We start from the raw sequence: 19,608 nt of genomic DNA, 5'->3' as shown, positions 1-19,608 counted from the left end.
AAATGTCCAGACAATGTTTTACCGATCCATTATTTTCCAATTTTGAAGAGTGGGTGTAAATTGCAGCTTCAGTCTCCTGTTCTTAGCTGAAAGAAGTGGTGCCTGGTGTGGTCTTCAGCTGTTGTTCAGTGATTGTACTTTGTGATTGTAACAACTGGTTATTTGACTGACTGTTTCCTTTGCATCACTTCTGACTCCCTGTTCCCCTCTGACCTTTGACATCAACAAGGCACTTTCTGCTGGTTATAGTTATCTTTTCTGAGCAATTGTCTGTTTAACCAAGATGGTTACACATTATTTCCTGAGTAGATGAGAAGTTCCTCTAGGACCAACATTAATGTCACATGTAAAATTATTTTATCTGTATTTTGATGTGTTAATCTGTATGTTTTTTGTTTTTGATGCTGATGCTCAGTTAGCGCTCCAGCAAGATGTTTTCACAACGACCAACTACTGAGTTGTAGCTATGTAATTGGCAGATTTACAACAAGCAATTAAACAAGTGTACCTAATAAAGTGGCTGCTGTGTATACTGCTGTCATGGAGAAATTTAAATAAGACCATATAATCCAATTTATATAAAAACTATGCAGCTGCCGTTAGGATTTGGCATTGGACACAGTGAATTACATTGCATTTTACTGCCAGGGAAAGGATTTACATAATAAACATAAATAATTAAATACAAATAGGCATAAATAACACAACAGCAAGGCTTCTCAAGATACAGTACCTTAGCTGATACTTGCATGCTGTTGTCCTGCATCGTCATAATAGCCTCCGAAATTTTTATATCAATTGGTTCTATAACTGCTTCAATGTTGAAAGGTCCCACCAGTCTGTCTGCGACCAGCAACATGGCATCTGTCAAAGAACACAGAAAACCTGTCAGGTACGAGATATTAAAACACTCCAAGAAAACTTATAGCATCCTTTCCACACAAATCGGATCATTCATATGATCTTGGCACAACAACAATACTGCCAGGTGTTGGCTTTATTGTTTGTCTATTGTTCTGAAGAGCACAAAGAATCCCACTTTCCCAATGTATCTTGACAGCCAACAATTATAAAGATGAGTGGGAACCTGCCAGTACCTTCATATTTCCACAAGAATGACTACAATGCAGTAACGAGACATAGAGATTGAGCAGGTTTAAAACAAGACATGCAACCATGAGCTCAAATTCAGCTTTAATGTATGAATTTACAAGAATAACAAATTTACAAGAATAAAAAACAACAGAAAAACAACAAATGAACTGCTTCATTTATCTGTGTAGTAAATACTCCTTAAAAATATTTTTACAATGTAACAAATATAATTGTTAATATTTCAACTAAAAAGTGTGATTCTTAAGTACTTCAAGTGCTATCCATCTTTTCTACAAAATTAAACCTCCACCAAACTCTACTTTGTCTGAGCTGGTTAAGTGGGAGGGCTTCAACATTGATGTATCTCTGTGCAGTGACATTTACTGAAGTATAGGGCAATCAGTAGAACCAGATTTAGCCCAAAAGGGCACCAAAAACACATGCCTCTTATCCAGTGAAGGAAAAAGGGCCTCAAAGATTTGAAAATCACAGGAAATATTTAAGAAGCTGATGAAACTCCAGCTTCTGAGTTGCTATGACAAGAAAAAAAAGACAAAGAAAGATGAAGAGAAATAAAGAAGTGAAAACATTCATTCACTCACTATCAGATCATACACTTGTATACATCTTTCAAGACTTGTTAAAGCTTTATGGTTCTCAAATTAGTCTCTTGAAACTGTAACCAGCAGCTCCTGCCTCTGACAGAATCCACAGACACCCATCTCATTAAACAAGAAAGTGCCGCTGCACCTCTAAACACGACTTTCTTTAGGTTCAGTTTCCAGCAGTACTCCAGTCTTACTTAATAAGTGGTCAGAGAACAATATACATATAAAAATTTTTTTTTTTTTAAATGTATGGATTTTTTAAGTTCACATTTTAAACCATGGATTAATATTAAGGTTTTTTTTTGCTGATGACATTTATTTGTATGTACAGCAGAATGTCATTGTGCTCTATTCCAATTTAAATCAGATAAAACATTTCTATGTATAGTTTTCCAGAATACACAACATGTAGAGACAGAAAGATACTCCCCTTTTAATCTAAACTTGAAAATTTTATTTTCCCAGAGCAACATATCACACAGTGAAACCAACAGCAGTGGATGTGGATGGTACTTGTAAGCACTCTAACACAATCAGGACATGAAGTCTTCACCCGTGAATCACAAAAACAGGTCATCTACCAGTGTCTTCTGTATTAGCATGATTTTTGAGTGCCTTGTAATCATGTTTAATCAAACATCCCTGTGGTTGCACCGTGGTAGTAGCTCGGCTTCAGAAAGTACTGGGGTACGTTAAAAATCAGCTATGATAATTGAAACAAACCATTCTCTTCTTTTCAGTCCAGAAGCCACGACTTTCATTGGTTTAACACTGGTTCTGTCCTCTCTGCAGAGAGGTTCAATCTTTGGTTTAAAGCATGTCTTTTACCACGATGGCCACTGCTTCCTTCTTACAGACATGTTGAAACAAAATAAAACTGAATCTGGACAGAGTAGTGTTCATATGTGTGAACTCCATACATACACTGAAAGTAGTGATGGAAAAATAAACTAATATAATAAGGAAATGTAAATCTTTAGTCCTTTCAAACATGTACAAAACAAATGTGTTTAATAATGATGGAAATGTCGTTCTTTCTTTTCTGAGAGATTTTTCTTCCTGAATATTGGAGAACTGAGGTAACAAAGAAACAGGACAATAATTTATAAAATGATGTCTGTCATCTGCTTCTTAAAGAGTTACTTTAACTACAGTAACTACATATGGAAAGAAACTGATTGTAAAGACTTTTTTTTTACTTTTATGTATTTTGTAATTTCTTTTTATGTTGTTCTCTCTTTTATAAATTTATTGTAAAGAGCATTCGTATTCATTCAGGCATTTTTGTTGTACTTGTTGTAATCCATTGGCTCTGTTTATGCTTTTGTTTTTACAAATATTGTATTATTTAACGGGACAACCTTTATTGCATAATCTTACAAATATCCATAGAAATGTTTTCATTTGATTTATGGGCATTCTCCTCCTCACAAACCACATCCCACTTCTGTTTTAGTAAGTTATTTTTATAGGCATTTATATTTTCCTCTGTTCTCATTTTGTTGAATTTTAAATGGCACACTGTTTTTTATTAACTACAGTTATAATTTATAGTCATTTGCTTCTTTACCCAATCAAAAATGAGTAAATGTCAAAATATTAGAGCCCACTTGATGTGTTTTAATATTATGTGTTAATATGTTATAAATTATTGTAAAATAATATGAAATCATTTGACCTAGTCTTGTGGTTTTTGGATTTTTAATTTTTAATTAAGTTTTTTAATTTAACAAATCAATATCATAGTCTCAACAAATAGTTACATTCAAACATTTGAAAAATTCACTCTTTAAATATATACCAGACACCAGAGTCCTATAAAGCCAACCAACAATTAACAACCAGATTCCACAACAACTTCATTCCATATACCATAAGAAACTCCCATTAATATTTTTATTAATATATATACTTTTCATTATTATTTATCTATTTATATTATTGTAGCAGTGCAATAACATTTCGCTCAATGTGTAAATTTTTAAATGCACAGCTGAATGACAAAGTCTCTGTATGTCTATTTTTCCTCTTTTAAATACAAATCTCCATGGTGATAAATCACAACAGATCATCTTTGTCGATATTAAGCTTTTCTGCACATATATTGCTACCGGTTCGTCACTTTGTTTGTTCTATTCTGATCATTTAAATCATATCCATAATTTTTTAAATCTCTGGCTGCTTTCAGAAAATGAGTGGATAGAATCAATTTATTGTGAGTGATATTAATATTTATTTGACAAATAAATATTGTCAAATATTTATTTGACAATATCAAATAAATATTGTTTATTTATTTACTTTGTGTGGCCTGACATTGCACACCTTTCCCTTCACTCCTTTCAATTATTGTTTAATTTCAGGTTTTGGGTGGCTCTGTCCTCATCTAAGCATCTGTAGGTTTGGTTTTATTAAATTACAAGGATATATTAATTAGAACTAACTAACTAAATAAAGGCTTGAGTGGTAAAACTAGCTCAAAGACTGCCTTTGCCAGCCTTTAGAAAATTTGTTGAGGTCCTGCCCTTAGGCCAGCTTTTCAGAGTAGCTGTCATGAAAGGAAGGAAACAAAGTCACTCTCTTCTCAGTTGCAATTGACAGGCAAGGATATTAAGCTCAGAAGCTGGAGTAAGATGTGTGATTGAGAGCAAAGGTCAATTCAGATGAGAGACCAGAAGACCAAAATGTTTCAAAGAGATTTTAAGGGAAAAAGACTGAAGAACAAAATCTGTAAAGCAAATACTGTTATTAAAATATTTCAAATGTAAAGGTTTCTTCTGAGGTACTTCACTGCTACACCCCAAATGCAGTTTCATAATAGAGACGTTGATCTGTAGATATTTCAAAGTGGAAACATGATAAGTTTATTATAGTTTTACAGTTTCAGAGAAAACTATTTTATTTAATTTTAACAAGACATGATAATTTGCAATACCAGAATAAAGATTAATCGTATCCTGGTAAGCAGAGATTTCAGATACAATTAAATAGGATTTTGTATGTGAATTAAAATATTAACATTGTACTTGTTAAGACAGCAGTAGCCAAAACCTCATGGGCAAAATTGTGGTTAGTTTTAATGTAATTAAGTGTTCTCTACTTGAAAGAAAGTATTTAGAAAGTTAATTGTCATACACTAAACAGGGACAGAAAGACACACTTATTTTTTATTTTATCTCAAAGTAATATTTTATCATTTAAATTTCTTGATGTTTAGAAATTCTTGCCATAAGTTACTTTATATACTTTGTTTGGCTCAGCTTTATCAGATTTTGCCAAGGTTAATGTACCTTTCTTAATCAGATGATGTACTGATTGTGTGATTTATTTTTGGCAGTCTGGGTGCATTAGCTACATATTGTGCTTAAAGACAAGCTGTTTATGGGTCGTGCAAAGCATCTGAAATAAGGGCAACTAATAATATTTTTATGAGTTGAAAGAATAATGCAAAAAGTGCTTAAAACACAGATGTTCTAATTATGACTTTAAGACCTGTTGACAAAACGAATATTGTGCATGTCTCTGGATCAACATGGATTCTGTTAGTGTTTTATATATAAACAAAGATTGAGAGTCAGCATGTTATATTTTTAGTAACACTCAGTGAAACTGTAATTTCAAATGCAATACAAATAAACATCTTACATAGTTTTCCAATCACACATGTTTCTCTGTGTGTTTGTTTCTGATAAACCAATTTTTCATACATCTTAATGAATATTTGATGGATTGCATCAATGTAGTATGAGTCAGCCATTTGAAGGGCTTATATAATTTCACATACATGACCATAGAAAAGCATAACACAACATGTCAGAGACTGGTAATAAAATGCATTTCGATGAAAAATTCTTATAATTATCACAGAAATCATGACATACTGTCAAATTTACACCCTTTCAGCTTTCCCCACTACACAGTTTGTCAGGTAAGGATTATTTCTTCTCAATTTATCAATTTGAAGCAAAAATTACAGCAGAGCAAAAATGACATGTACAGATTAAACAGATTCTGTTATGTCAAATTGACCAAGTAAGTGTTAAAAACATAAGGACTGGTTTATTTAACTTACAATGGCATGAAGTACAATAATTACAGCTTTTGATCATTGTCAAGGCAAGTTATGAATCGCTTTTAGCATCACTTTTAAGCTAGAGGTTTCTACATGTTAATTTTTTCTCCACACTGAAGTAGAGTTAGCTCCCAGTTAGCTGAATATTTTCTTTCAATACTTTACAAAATCCTCAGACCAACTTTACACTTATTTCTAAGTAAAATAACTTTTCAGGATAGTACCAGAAGAACTAATAAGCCACTCAGCTTTTACCAATATAGGACGATAAGATAATAATGGGCAAAAGTTAGTTCCATAAAGTTTAGATGATTTTGTGTTGGTGTTTATATCAAGCTTCTACACACTATCCATTATAACTGTAAATCGAACAGGAATAATCAAAGAATGACTATTGGTGTTTGTTGCTTTTTGTAATTGGACGTGATTAAACGTGACAACACATCATGTCACAAATCACTAATCACCTCAAACTTGTTTCATAGCAGTGTTTCATCTACTGCTATGAAACAAGCAGTCACTAATCCTAATTCAATAGGTTACCTTTCACATTTGGTGAAACAAGAGATTTACATTATGGGCGATTGGCAAATCCATCAACTGTGTGATCCAATCATGTCAATGTGGACCACAATTTGAGGACTATTTCTCACACACTGATGAATGTAAAAAAAATAAATAAGTTAGGTTCTTGATAGATTCATAATTGTGGCATGATAGTGTCTGGAAACAACTGGTTTATAAGAACAAAGATTTTCAATGGCACCAGTTGCCACTGCAGTTTTCCCATCCTGATTTAGTTACCTTTGTAAATACCAGGGCATCTCATTGCTATGTTTTTGTTTCTCAGAATCTGAAGAGTACGGTGTGGATCTTGAACCCAAGTACTCTGCTCTTCTTACTGTTAGGATCTCATCTGACTCAGGGGCCTTGTCATTCTTTAAATCTCTGATGTGGAAAGAAGCATCCTCATGCAGTCAGTCTGAACAAAAGAGAACTTGCCAGCTCTACATAGGAGCTCTCTTACTGTCACAATTCAAACCAGAGGACGATTTGTCATGATGAAAAAGTGTTACCTATCAGATCACTGTGTAACTGAGCACACCAAACTCTCTCCCATCACACTTAGATCTCATTTGGTTCTACAAAAGCTGTGTTGAAAAGACTCAAAGGCCAAACTCTGACAAGGAACAGTTATTCATTTTATTAAATGTCAACTTTACTGCACACCTACTAAATAACGAAGGTCAATCCCAATTATAAATCGACCGGTTCTTTCATAAACTCTGTATTTTGTTATGATAAAAGCATTCAGCTCCATTTCTTTTATTCACTGCACAAACATCACACTATTTTGGATGTGATGTGCAGTACAGTAGAGATACTAAATATTTTTCTGCCAAACAGAAGTGTATTAATCTTGAGCAAGTACATAAAATCACCTGTAACAAATGAGCTGTCTAGATTTTTACTGGAACAAAAAAACATAGCACTTTAAAATGCTGACAACAATGTCTGTGGACAAAATTTGTTTTGACCCCGCTTAACTTCAGTTCATATTTCACTGACATGGACTCGCTGAAGAATATAAAAGACTTTTTTAAAGATCTATGACAAGAATAAAATTAGGTTTTGATGGATAGTGATGAGGAGAGCTCTATTTGGACTTACTTTAGGTCATCTAATTCCATCTACCAACTGAAATAATCAATTTACTGAGATGTTAACAATGATCTTTTTGCAGGTTTGCAGACTGTCACTGACATCACCTTCAGCTTCAGTAATGTAAATTACTCAAGCAAACCTGGCTGGCTTAACTGAAAAGAAAACAAATCAAACACACACGTACAAACTCTCCATTGCACTGGCTTGTTAATGACTGTTGTAGGGAAAACAGAAGTGTTGAGCTAAAAGATGTTAATTTAATTTAGAAATGGTCCTATCAGTATTAAAGGGTGATCAATGTGGGACCTGTTTATAAGACCTATAGACAATTCTTGTTACGCCCTCGCATGTGTCACTAGTTGGCTTTTTCTTCAAGGTAAGGCAGAATGTGAAGGTCATTTTCACATATAATAGTTACATTCAAATGCAGCAGTGATTTGACTTTACGATCAGTTGAGAGTTTGTCTTCTGGTATGTTTTTTCGGTGATCATTTATCAGACAGGCACTGTGGTAGTTAGCCTTATGGTGCTGATCTGCAGCAGCTGAGGGATAATTCATCTGTGCTTTAAATGATGACGGGAGTGCAGAAAAATTGCTGCCCAGTACCCATAAATATAAGTCTGGACAATAATGTGGAGTTGATGAAAATTGAAAGAATAACTTTCACCATCTGTCAGAGCAAAAGGGGGAAAAAGTCTCCATAAAAACAGTGTGTTCAACAAGAGAAGTTAATGCTGCTTTTCACAAATTGCCAAGCATAAATCTGTACCTCAAAGTCAATTGTGCTGCGTTTCAAACAGGCAGAAATTCATCATGACAAATGTTAAGTGCTATAAAAAAGTGTGAGAATTACATAGTTTTTCTTTGAAAAGAAAAACAATTCTAAATCTGCAGTTTTAATTTCTTGAAATTGAGAAATGAGTTGCAATTACTTACTTACTTTCATTTCTTGCAATGGTTAAACTAAATAACACAATCAGATACTTAATGTATTATAAAGTGCATCAGGCAGTATGTATCAGAAACTCCAGAAAAAAAGTAATAAATATAATATATATATATAATATATATATATATATATATATATATATATATATATATATATATATATATATATATATATATATATATAAATTTCTAATTCACATAGAAATTCATACAACACTAAGCCTAATACACCTTGTTGATATACAGTTCAGCTCAATTAAAAGTTTCATAGAGTAAAGCTGTATTTTAAAAACACCTTAGGAAAAAAAAGAAAAAACTTAAACATCACATCAACAAAAAATAAGAGTTAATTAAGACAACAAGTCACTGACTAGACTTTTTTTTTGACTAAAATTCATTTGAGAGATTATTTTATCACAAACTTGTTGAATCCCACTAGCTGAATGTTTTAATATGTGTTTAATATTGTGCTGTGAGCTCCATGATAGAAGTAGTACATTTTTTGACATAATCTGCTTTTGACACAACTCCAAAAGGTGTATCAACATACATGCTGTTTGATGGATTTATAAACCAAAACTTGTGGAAGTTCTTAATTATGATGAATAAAGAGGAAAAAAAACTATCAGATGTTTCAGGTTTGACCTGTCAACCACTAATAAAAGCGAATCTGAATGTTGTCTCATTCTATTCTCTGGCCAAGTATTCAGAGTAACTCTAGCAATAGCAACAAAAGATGCTAAAGCTGAATTATATTCGCAAGGATTTATTTATTTTTAATGTTCGAAAAGTAAATAAATCCTATGAGATGCAAACTGCCTATGTAAAAAATCTAATTTAAGGATATGTTTGTTGGCAAAAGTTCAGACAGTAACATTTCAAAATGTATTATGTATCCAGTCTAAGTTATTTGACTCTTCAGCATGCATTCTCTCATAGCAACAGCTGAAAACTTGACATATATGCAAAATTTAGTGTGACTAAAATGTCTGCAACGACAAGTAGCTGGTTGTTCACTGGGTGTTGCATCCAACCATATTAATAAAAGGTTGAATGGAAGTGAAAATGGCAATAAAAGGCACATATATCAGAGTTAACCATAAAAGAGTTTGTGGGGATTCACCTGTGTGGATTCACCTTTCTTGTGTTAAGCCTCTTCTGAAGGAGAGAGCAAATCTGGAGCTCCTTAACTTTGATGAAAGAGTTAATAGAGTGGACTGCTGCTCAGAAGCCTAAACTCTTTTCAGATTATGCCATCCTTTGCGTTTTGTTTGCTAATAAATGTGCCAGAGTATGGAGGAAGCATAGAGAGCCTCAGATTCCAGGGTTTAGGATGTGTATCCACAGCAAATGGTGATTTTAGGGAGCAATGTCTTCAGCTAATGTTGATTCACTGTTTTATCAAATTCAAAATCAGAGGAACCCTCTACCAACAATAAATAAATAAAATAGAATTAAAAAACAGCACTTTATACTTCCCTCTGCTGGAAGGTTTTATGGGGAAGTAAATGTAATTTTTTAGAAGTAGTTAGCACCTGCCCACGTTGCTATTTGTAGCAATATCTGTTGTAATGATCAAGACACTTCTCTCTAAACCGGCCTGTCCTAAACTCCAAGTACAGTCCAGGAGATATTCTGAAGAGAAAAATGGCAGGCACCACATCCAGTCAAGTTAAATACTGATGCTGAAACAAACAGGAATTCATTAACACCACAGCAGAACTATAGATTCGTTACTGCCATATATGTATAAAGAGCTTCACAATTTAAATTGAATTACTAAAATAAAATGTACCTTTCCAGGATGAAATGATAAAATATGGCCTCTGTCAGAAACAGCAAAAGGAACTTTTACACTTTTGTTTTTTTATATCAAAAATGCAGTATTTTTGTGTCAACACAGACACACTGAACTACTGTACCTGCTGGGGTGCATGTACCATGTCTGTTTGTTTGTTAGTTTGACAAGCACAGAGGAAAAAACACAGAAAACTCTCTGCTCAGTGATCATATCATCTGATGTACAGTAAAGCTCTATGATAAATACTCTGCCATGCTGCCACTTTTTATTTCTTCTCTTCTGTCTATCACACTCCTAGGAAATAAACGCTTTGAGCAGCAACTTATATATTCCCATATGTTTGAGATAAAAACAATTTTACATATATTACATATTACATATTTCTTCCCAAGAGATATATACCATTAAACAAACCACAAAAAACAGAGAAACCAGCTGTTGATTGATTTTAAAGCATGCTATGCTGCATGAATGTTCCAGAGAGACTAACAGGGATAAAGCCATGGATTAATTTTTGTCTCCACAGACCACAAAGCCTGCTGACCTTCTTTCAAGGACTCAAAACAAGAAAAACAGGCAGAAATAAATGCATAGATAAAAGATGATGCTTTGCTCAGTTGCACCACAACATTATCAGAAATCTCCAAATTAGTTGGGGTTTAGTCTGACGGTCACAAATATTAGAAATTTATAGTGATCCAGAATAATCGTATAAAACTCACAATTACATTTTTTTGTGAGAAATAAAATTCTCTGCACACTTTTAGAGCTCAGTTGCCAAATTTCGCTGAGTAGATATGGCATGAATAACCCCTTGCAGCTTTGGTTAGAGAAGTCGTTCCAAGTTTGCAGAATTGGACAAAATGCTGGAGCCAATTCTGCCTCCTCCAAGTTATTGGGCTCTACTTCTGGAGTTGGGTGGAAGCCAAAATGTACCCACATTTCTACTGTGGAGTCTGGCTTTGCAAGAAATTACAAAAAGATTGCCTCGAGATAAACAGTTGGTGGCCAAATTTTGCACTTGGGTGCCATTAGCAGAAATGAGTGAGATGATCACATCAAAATAGAAGCAGTCAGACCCCAAATTGTTCAAAATCCTTTGGAAACAGAGAAGAAAGTATGATTTTATTAGTTTCATGGAGCTGTTACAGTTAAATGAAACTAGCAAACATTCTTCGGTGTAAATTATTACTCACACTGAAAGTGAATTTTTAATTCAGATACAGTACCTATAAAAAGTTGCCATTTTTTCTTCCCCTCAGCATTCTTCAATCATTTCTTAAGAGATTCATAAAAACCAAGTACATGATATTTCACTAACCCAAATATTTCACCACCACGTAAACAACTCTCTCTTGAACTGCCAAAGCTATTATGCTAAGAGACATCAAGTTTCCAGTAATATATTAATATCTTTTGTAGTGTGCAGCTGCGAGAGGTGAATCAATAGCCCAAGACTCCTTATCCTGCCAACATATCCGTCTTTGGGGAGTCTTTCTCACACGCTCAAGTATAGCTGCAGCAGTAATGAAGACTTCTCTATTGAATTTTTCTTTACACTTCTGCTGAATTTCAGATGTATATGTCAGAATTACTTTAATGCATATAAAGAACTGGGTGTGTTAGTCAAGCAGAGAAGATATTTTTCCTATGCTTGTCAATTTTCTAGTCTCAAGGTGGTTCAGATGTGGTTCAAGATCACTGGTGGTACTTGTATTCCCTTTACTTGTAGTAAACTATTTACAAAATACACCAGGATCAAATTAGAGTTCACGTCAAACCAATGACGTAAAACACCAAAGAGCAGATTGAGAACATTGATCTTTGCTTCAGCAGATAAAACTCAAAATGAAGTGTTGTGGAAAATAGTTTGAGAAACCTCATAAAAAAACTGAGGCAGGCAACATTAAACAGAGGAAGAATTGTCAGCACTGTATTTATCTCTAAAGTCAGAAGTTGAATCCAAGACTAACATCAACAACTTGGCAATGTTCGAGTTGCAAGTTGGACACCTGGTGGAAATTGTCTGATGCTGGTTTCAATGACCTGGATATACTATTTTTTTTCCTGAATAGTATGTACCCAAATATGAAGAGAAAAAGTTTTCAAAAATAAATTTGTGATATTCAAAAGTTTGTCACATGTGTGTGAAAGTTTTTATGATGTACAAACCATCAGGAGAGGAAACAAAAAAACTATAAAAAGCTTGACATGTCTCGCCATGTACACAAACTGGATGACGCTTAAAATCACACATGCACTTCTTTTAGCTCAGCTGAACAACTGTGGTGCTCTTAATGAGATACTATTTCAATTTCAGCCAATTAAGTGGCAAAAATTCACTGACTTATGCACAGTTTACTGTAAAGAGAAGAACAAGAAAAGACACTATAAAAGAATAAAATAATGTGATTAGACACCAGAACATCAGTTTACCTCTCAGTTGTTTTTTTTATCTGAATGATAAATTACACACACCAGGTAAAAAAAAAAACAACAACTGTATTTCTTTAAAACAAGCTTTGTGGTCCTTTTTCTTCATCTGCTAATGGTTTTACCAATTGTTTACTTTATCAACACTATCTTCTGGCTGAGGTTATTATTGTCCCTCTCAGCATGTGCAGGTGTTGCAATAAAGCACTTAGCCTGCCCTTGGAAGTCTGCAGTCATCCCAAACAGACTTTTAGTGGGCCAGGACTGATGACAAAATGTATGCAACACACATAAGCGGTAGCTCGGACTACATGGGTTTACTTAGGCAATAATGCAGCAGTAGTCATTTAAATATTCTAAATGGTTTTACCAATTAGAATATTTGTGGCCAGATTGGATAATTTTTGGCTGCTGAGAAACAAACATCACTTCCCCTTAGACTTTAAACCTTGAAAGATGGGGTATTTTGTTGATCTTATCACATATGAGCTTGAAATGTTTTATTTCATACACCAGAATGGAAAACATATACCGTATTTCTCAGACTATAAGCCCCTACTTTTTTCCCACGCTTTGAACCATGTGGCTTATAGCCCAGTGCGGCTCTTCTGTGAATTTTTCTTCAACCTCAAGGGGGCTCTTTAGCAGAAAATGAATCATTGGAAGTCATTTATTTATTTATTTATTTTTTTTTCTGATTTTGCGCAGCCTGGATGATTAAGAAGAAAACGATATTTGTTCCTGATGATGCCTAAGAAATGGAGATCACTTCCACTTTACTGACTCAGCCAGTATTTATATCACCGACAGGCAAAAACCTACTTCCAAGGCTGTTTGTTCCTGACATGTCTGCTACAGAGACCATCATGCAAAGTGTTTAGTCAGTTTGAATGTCTGGGTTCATTAAATGCACACGGTTAAACAATGAGAAGCAGCACTTCATATTACAGCAAATCACAAACCACTAAAGATCTCAGTTAAGTGAAAAGAAGGTGAGACATTAAATAATAAAAATGCTTTGTTTGCCAGAGAGAAGGCCAGAACCCTGGGCGTCTCAAGGGCTTCGCAAAGTTGAATGTGAACAAAGTTTCTGACGAGATCTGTCTGTCATTTAACAAAACAACTGACAAGGTGTTGATCCATTTAATCTCAGTGGTATCAGTTCTTCGAGGGTGAAAATACTCATGGGCTGGGGAATTGTGGGGAGCTTCAGTTACACGAGAACTCAATCCGCCCAATTAAAAAGAAATGAGTAAATAAAATCAATGAGGATCATTTACACTGTGGTGTCAAAAGACTCAACAGAGGTCACCACAAGCCTAAATCTTAATTAGCTGAAATAATTTGTTCACACAGGGCAACATGAAGCCTTTGGCAAGAATACGCACAAGCCCTGAAAACTGTGTAACATCAATGAATTGAGGTTTTAAAAATACCAAATCTTACATTTTATCAATTTACAGGATGAATGAATGTGATATGTTGACATGTGATTATTGATGATAAAAAAAAAAAAAAACTATCTGTGATTTTATGTTTGAAGCGCCTACTGCAGCTGCAAAACGTTTGGTAAAGTGCGCAAACCTTTACAAGGCGGAAATTAGAATTTGAAAGCGTTGGAAGATTTATATTTTAGAACAAGTGAAATTAATCATTTCAGTTTGGTAACTTAACAGTGTTTTAGTGGGATGTAATTTCCGCTGCTGCAATACAAATATTACTATGAATGAATGTGATATGTTGACATGGGCAACATATCACATTCTGTCCTTGGTTGACATATTTTACCTTTGTTTTATTTTCTGGCAGTATGCAGATTGCATCTGTTTGTTTTAAACACAAAAACGGAAAAGAAAAGGACACTTTCTTAGCACTCCAAGAAAGCTGCGAGAGAAGATGCTGTAGAAGTGTTGACATGCTTGCTAATAAGGCTTTCATGGACAGAATAGAGGATTACTGTGCAGAATAAATAGAATGTCAATAACATAATTAAAGAAATAAATTACATCAAATAAACTTTATGAATGCAAAACAACTGTTATCTGCTGTCAATATTTATGTGGTTTTCTCTTTTTCACAAGATAAAAATTGTTTTTTCATAAGAAAACAAAATTACTTAGAAATTTCACAAATGTCTATAATGTAAAAAGTATTAAATATTGTTCTCATTATTTCAAAAACAACCAGGTCCAAAATATTTCTAGAGGATCTGTCCGTCCGTCCAAGTGAGACTTGCTGAAAAGATTTCCAAAGGGCCTGGACCAGCTCAAAGTCATTTTAAAGTTGAAGAGAAGTGGTTCAACTCTGAGTCTCCACTTTATGGGTGAACTCCTCATGCTATCTCTAAGGCAAAGTTTATCCACATTCTGTATATTTCCCATTAGAGCAGGGAAATTGTGAACAATGGAAATATTTCAACTCATTTTCGGGGGGCAAACATTGCTGCAGGGTGCAATGAAAGATCACGTGCCATATTTAAAAACCTGTAAACCTGCAAAATGTTTAGTACAAACCTTAAATGTTATCGTCCATACATAGGCTTTTGGAGGTGATATTGTTGCAGGAGAGATATTTGTTGTATGGCTTCTAAAAAATAACTTTACACATCCTCAAAGGTTGTAGTTTGAATGAAGAGCTTGTGATGGACTCAGTTAATATCTCCCATTACGTCTGCCCAGTCATGGTTGAGATTACAATGTTACACCGATGCCATTTACCTGTCAAAAGTAGTGTTGATCATGATGTAAGCTTGAAAAACTGGAGCACCGTTTGACTAACAGCACGAGTCCTCTCTCTCCGTCTCTCTGAGGGCATTTTAACAAGGTGCTGACAAGAAAAATGATAATGATGTGTCTGTCATGAAGCAGTACTAGGTAAATTTGTCATGATGGCAGATGAATGATTGCCTGGTATCATCCTGTGGCCAAAGCATGAATTCCCCTCCTGAATATTTTAACACCCACCCACGCACACACACGCTCAAAGTCGGGGTGGCGAAAATCACTCAACGCTACTTCAAGTAGGTAGCTCACACCCTTTCCCAGGTTTTCCTTCACCGTTCATTGGCATTGTCTTTTATTCAGCCTGGAAGGCATGAAGTCATTACAGTAACCTTTACATAGTGTAAAATACCCCACAGTGACTGTTCCTTTAAATATATGGCACAGATGCTATAATAACTCTTCTTTTCAAGAATAGCTCTCTATATAAGGTACACCAAAGGTTTTTACTGCTTCAGTGATGCGAGATGTGATGAATAAGGACAACTCTGGCACAGTCCTAACTTCTGCTTTGTCAATGTTTGTCAAGGCTGTGGCTTCTAAAGTCAGTATTAAGATTTATATCTTGTTGCTGTGCATGTGTCCATTTGTTGTTATGTTATTCTGTAAGCAGTCATGGACTGCTATGCAATTAGGATGGAATGTCATCTCTTCTTTGTCAATTGGTGGGAAGCCTCATCTATTCTTAATCTGCTATAACGCTGTATATGGTGAATACTGTGCTCTGCTTCCAAATCTACTCTCTTCTACATGTTGTGCAATGACAGATTGGATTTGTGCTGCACTGAGCTGCACACAGCACAAGGGCGAACATAAGGAGAGCGCACACTGTGCTGAACTTTGAATAATTTTAACTCGGCGCAGCATTCTGTGACAACACCTCGACACATCTAATCAGAGGGAAACGCACACAAACTTTTTGGATTTTGTGTGTTGTGCAGTAGGTATGGTGTGCTATAAGATTATTGTGTGATAACATTCAAAGATAATAAAAAAAACACAATAAAAACAATTGTGGCATTATAATAAAACCATAAAACAAAGATTTAAAAATATATAACATAAAATTGCTTCAATTAAAAAAAATACCAACAATATTTCTGCTCCTACAATTATATTGCATGTTAACATGAATATAATTTTGATTTTGACCCATATGCTCAGAAAGAGAGCAGTGAATGAGAAAAGTAAATTTGCCTGAAATCAGTCACATATTTCATCTCCTCATGAATGAGTTAAATCCCTTTCCACTATCGACAATTTAAAGATCAAGTTTGAATCCTTTTTTTAATCTGAAGTTTTAAAGTATATTGGAGTTTTTATTCAAACAAATATTCAGGATATTGGAAGAGCAAAATAAACACCACCTAAATTATTCATGCCTTATTGCTCAGAATATTATAACTTTTCCTGGATTCTCCTTCTCGTTCTGGTCTGAAAAGATTATGTTGAGGGCCTAAAAAGCTGATGTTATATAGTTAATTATTACAAAATTACATAGCTAACAAGATTAACATAAAGGTAAACAATTTGTTGTATACACATTATTGTACATACTTATAACTCTTGCAAATTGTTGCCAAAATATTTTTTGTTTCTAGTTGTGATTAAGGTTGGAGAATTAGTTTGTGTGAAACAGATGTGAACTCACTCTGCCAAGTGTTTCATTCGAGGCAGACCTGATCCACAGAGAAAACCCCACCCCTCCTTTAAATATAACAGCAAACAATAAAAGGAGCCTGAAATTAAAAAAATACATGCAGTAACTTTACAAAATAAACATTTTGTGACATTCATTTGATCTCTCCATGAACATTAGGTATGTGTTGCTGCTGCTGACACTTTCAGAACAACAATGAGATTATTTCATTTAACTTGATTTTTCTTTTCTCTGAACCTTTCTATCCACCATTATATACATTACACATTATAATTTTAAAAACTAGGTTGGTTTCTAATGTAGGCTTAATCTTTCTTGCTTTGGCCTTCAGACCTTGGTTAGGAGATGTGGAGCCACTGTTTGATTCAAAACCAAGTTAACTCTAAGCACTGCTGTCAGTATGAGGAATCATGGTGTTTGTAGCTGTAATTAACAATATTTACACTTACTGTAAATATTTACATATTTGTAAATATGTACACATATTTACATATTCCATCAGTAGGTCTTAGTTGTTTTTTTTTAATCCTCAGGCTATTCTTTAGCTTTGTATCAACTTGTTTAAGTGAATTTCTGTGTATGCACACACAGGCTTGACGTCCAACACTAAATGTCTCAATCTATCCAAAGATGCACGTTCAATCATCAAAGCAACATGAAATAGCCACATTCCTTAGATGTTAGCTATCCTCGTTCTAACTTTTTGTAAAACAAACCAAGTAGATCGACAGCCATGGACTGAACAGACATTCAACTTCTCCAGAATAGTCACCAGGTTTTGTTTCTCTTTCGTTAAAAAGAGGTAAAGTTTAGGAGAATGGCTCTCTTTGTCTTTGAATAAACAATCCAAAATCCTTTGAGTGATCAGGCTAGAGACGTTGTATTTTTAGAAATTTTCAAGCAATTCCCACCAAAATGCCAACAGACTGCCAAATTGATACCTTCTCAGCTTAAAGTATAAAGTAGAGTTTCAGGATCTGAACTAGACCAAAACAAGCCTGAATTCTCCAAAGCCACAACATTAAAAAACCAACAACCTTTAGCAGCTCCCATTTCCCATCCTTATCGGTAAACCGGCTGCCTGGGCTTTTAAGGAATTGCTTGACAGAGACATTCTGCATTCAGCTCTGCAGCTGGAGAACTCAAGCTACTTCCTCTGTATCTTTTCAGTCTCCCTGCAACCAGTAACAAACTCGGATGTTATTTGTGAGAGTGCACTCTGTGCTTCCCCCCAGCACAGTACAGACTATATCTTGTGTTAGAGCAACATTAGGCTTCGCTCTAGTAATGATAGAGAGTCTTTGATGCATTGTAAATCCTTGAAAAAAAAAAACCAAGCAGTGTGTCAAAGTGACATCGACCGACTGAATCTTATGGCTGACCTTGTAGATCAAAGGTTATAGGAGAAAATACCTGTGTGGCTTAATACGAATGGCTGCGATCTCAGCAGTATAACCAGAATTTACTTCCATTATATCAAAGCTTAAAATCTGTGAAAAATTTGAGCTTTGTGTGAGAAACCAGTCTTACTAAATACTTGTTTTTTTTTTCCGAAGCCAGAAACTGAATGAAAACCAACTCATTCATTTTTATTCTTGTTTGGAGTCTGTAAAAAAATATTTTCTTTGTCCTATTCAAACTCTAAAGAGCTATATCACAAACAATGTAAATTCAACACCTCTGACACATAAATAGGACATTTATATGCCAATAATACTCTTTTTTTTATCCTGTCAGTTTGTCAACTGTAGACAACGTGAAGTACAACAGATCGCAACATTAAATTGTCTGCACAGTTAAATATGATTAAACAATGGCATAATAAAATTAATTCTGGCCTTCTACTTAAGGTCTGGAAATTTAACAGCCAGCTGATCATCCAAAATCTAGAAAACCTAGCAGCAAGGCAACCTCTCTAATGTAAGAGATGTGAGCCAGTTTTAAAACACCCAAATTAATTAGATAAAAAAGAAGAAAAATAAAATAATGAAAAAAAACAAAATCTACTCTATGTGGCTAATAAGCATCATCTTGCGTTGATCTCTGCAGGTGTCCTGCGTTCTTCAGCTGAGGTTCATAATGAAACTTAAGGAATCTCCAATTTATCATTTTTCACTTTCAAGTACTTACATATTTAGGCCACTTTGGCCTAAAACATTAAAAAACTTTTACTCCCCAGCTTCTTGCGTAGCAACCACAGAATTGATGTTTTGATGTAGTAGCGCCAACACAGCCAGTGACTGAAGGCTGACAACACTGAAGGTAGAGACGCAGACATAATGCACTACAGGAGAAAAACTTTACAAACACAGAACACTGGGAGGGTACAGTTATAATTTGGAGAAAATAAAAATTAAGAAATCCTAAAAATCATGTCTCACATGGAAAAAAAAAAAAAAAAGGAAGGATTTTCATACATATGAATTATTGCATCCCTGCAAATTATTATACAAATGTAAAAACAAACCATATTTTAAATGTTTCTATTGATGCAGGGTTAGAAAACATATTCATGGATTATTTTCACAATGTAAAAAGTGAAAAT

At 34.5% G+C, this 19,608-nt stretch overlaps 1 protein-coding gene across 1 annotated transcript in view; it reads right to left on the bottom strand.

The window, feature by feature from the left end:
* Positions 1-19,608, bottom strand: part of gpc6a (glypican 6a) — a 139,702-nt gene that overhangs the window by 38,905 nt on the left and 81,189 nt on the right. Inside the window, exon 6 of the mRNA XM_055045110.1 lies at positions 734-864. Coding sequence (XP_054901085.1) covers positions 734-864 — 131 coding nt within the window. The remainder of the gene's footprint in view (positions 1-733; positions 865-19,608) is intronic.

The sequence above is a fragment of the Poeciliopsis prolifica genome, unplaced genomic scaffold (assembly GCF_027474105.1).
Source record: "Poeciliopsis prolifica strain line A6 unplaced genomic scaffold, Auburn_PproV2 SCAFFOLD021, whole genome shotgun sequence".
Classification (NCBI taxonomy): Eukaryota; Metazoa; Chordata; class Actinopteri; order Cyprinodontiformes; family Poeciliidae; genus Poeciliopsis; species Poeciliopsis prolifica.
Note: the sequence above shows the minus strand (reverse complement) of the source record. Positions and strands in the feature narration are given on the sequence as shown.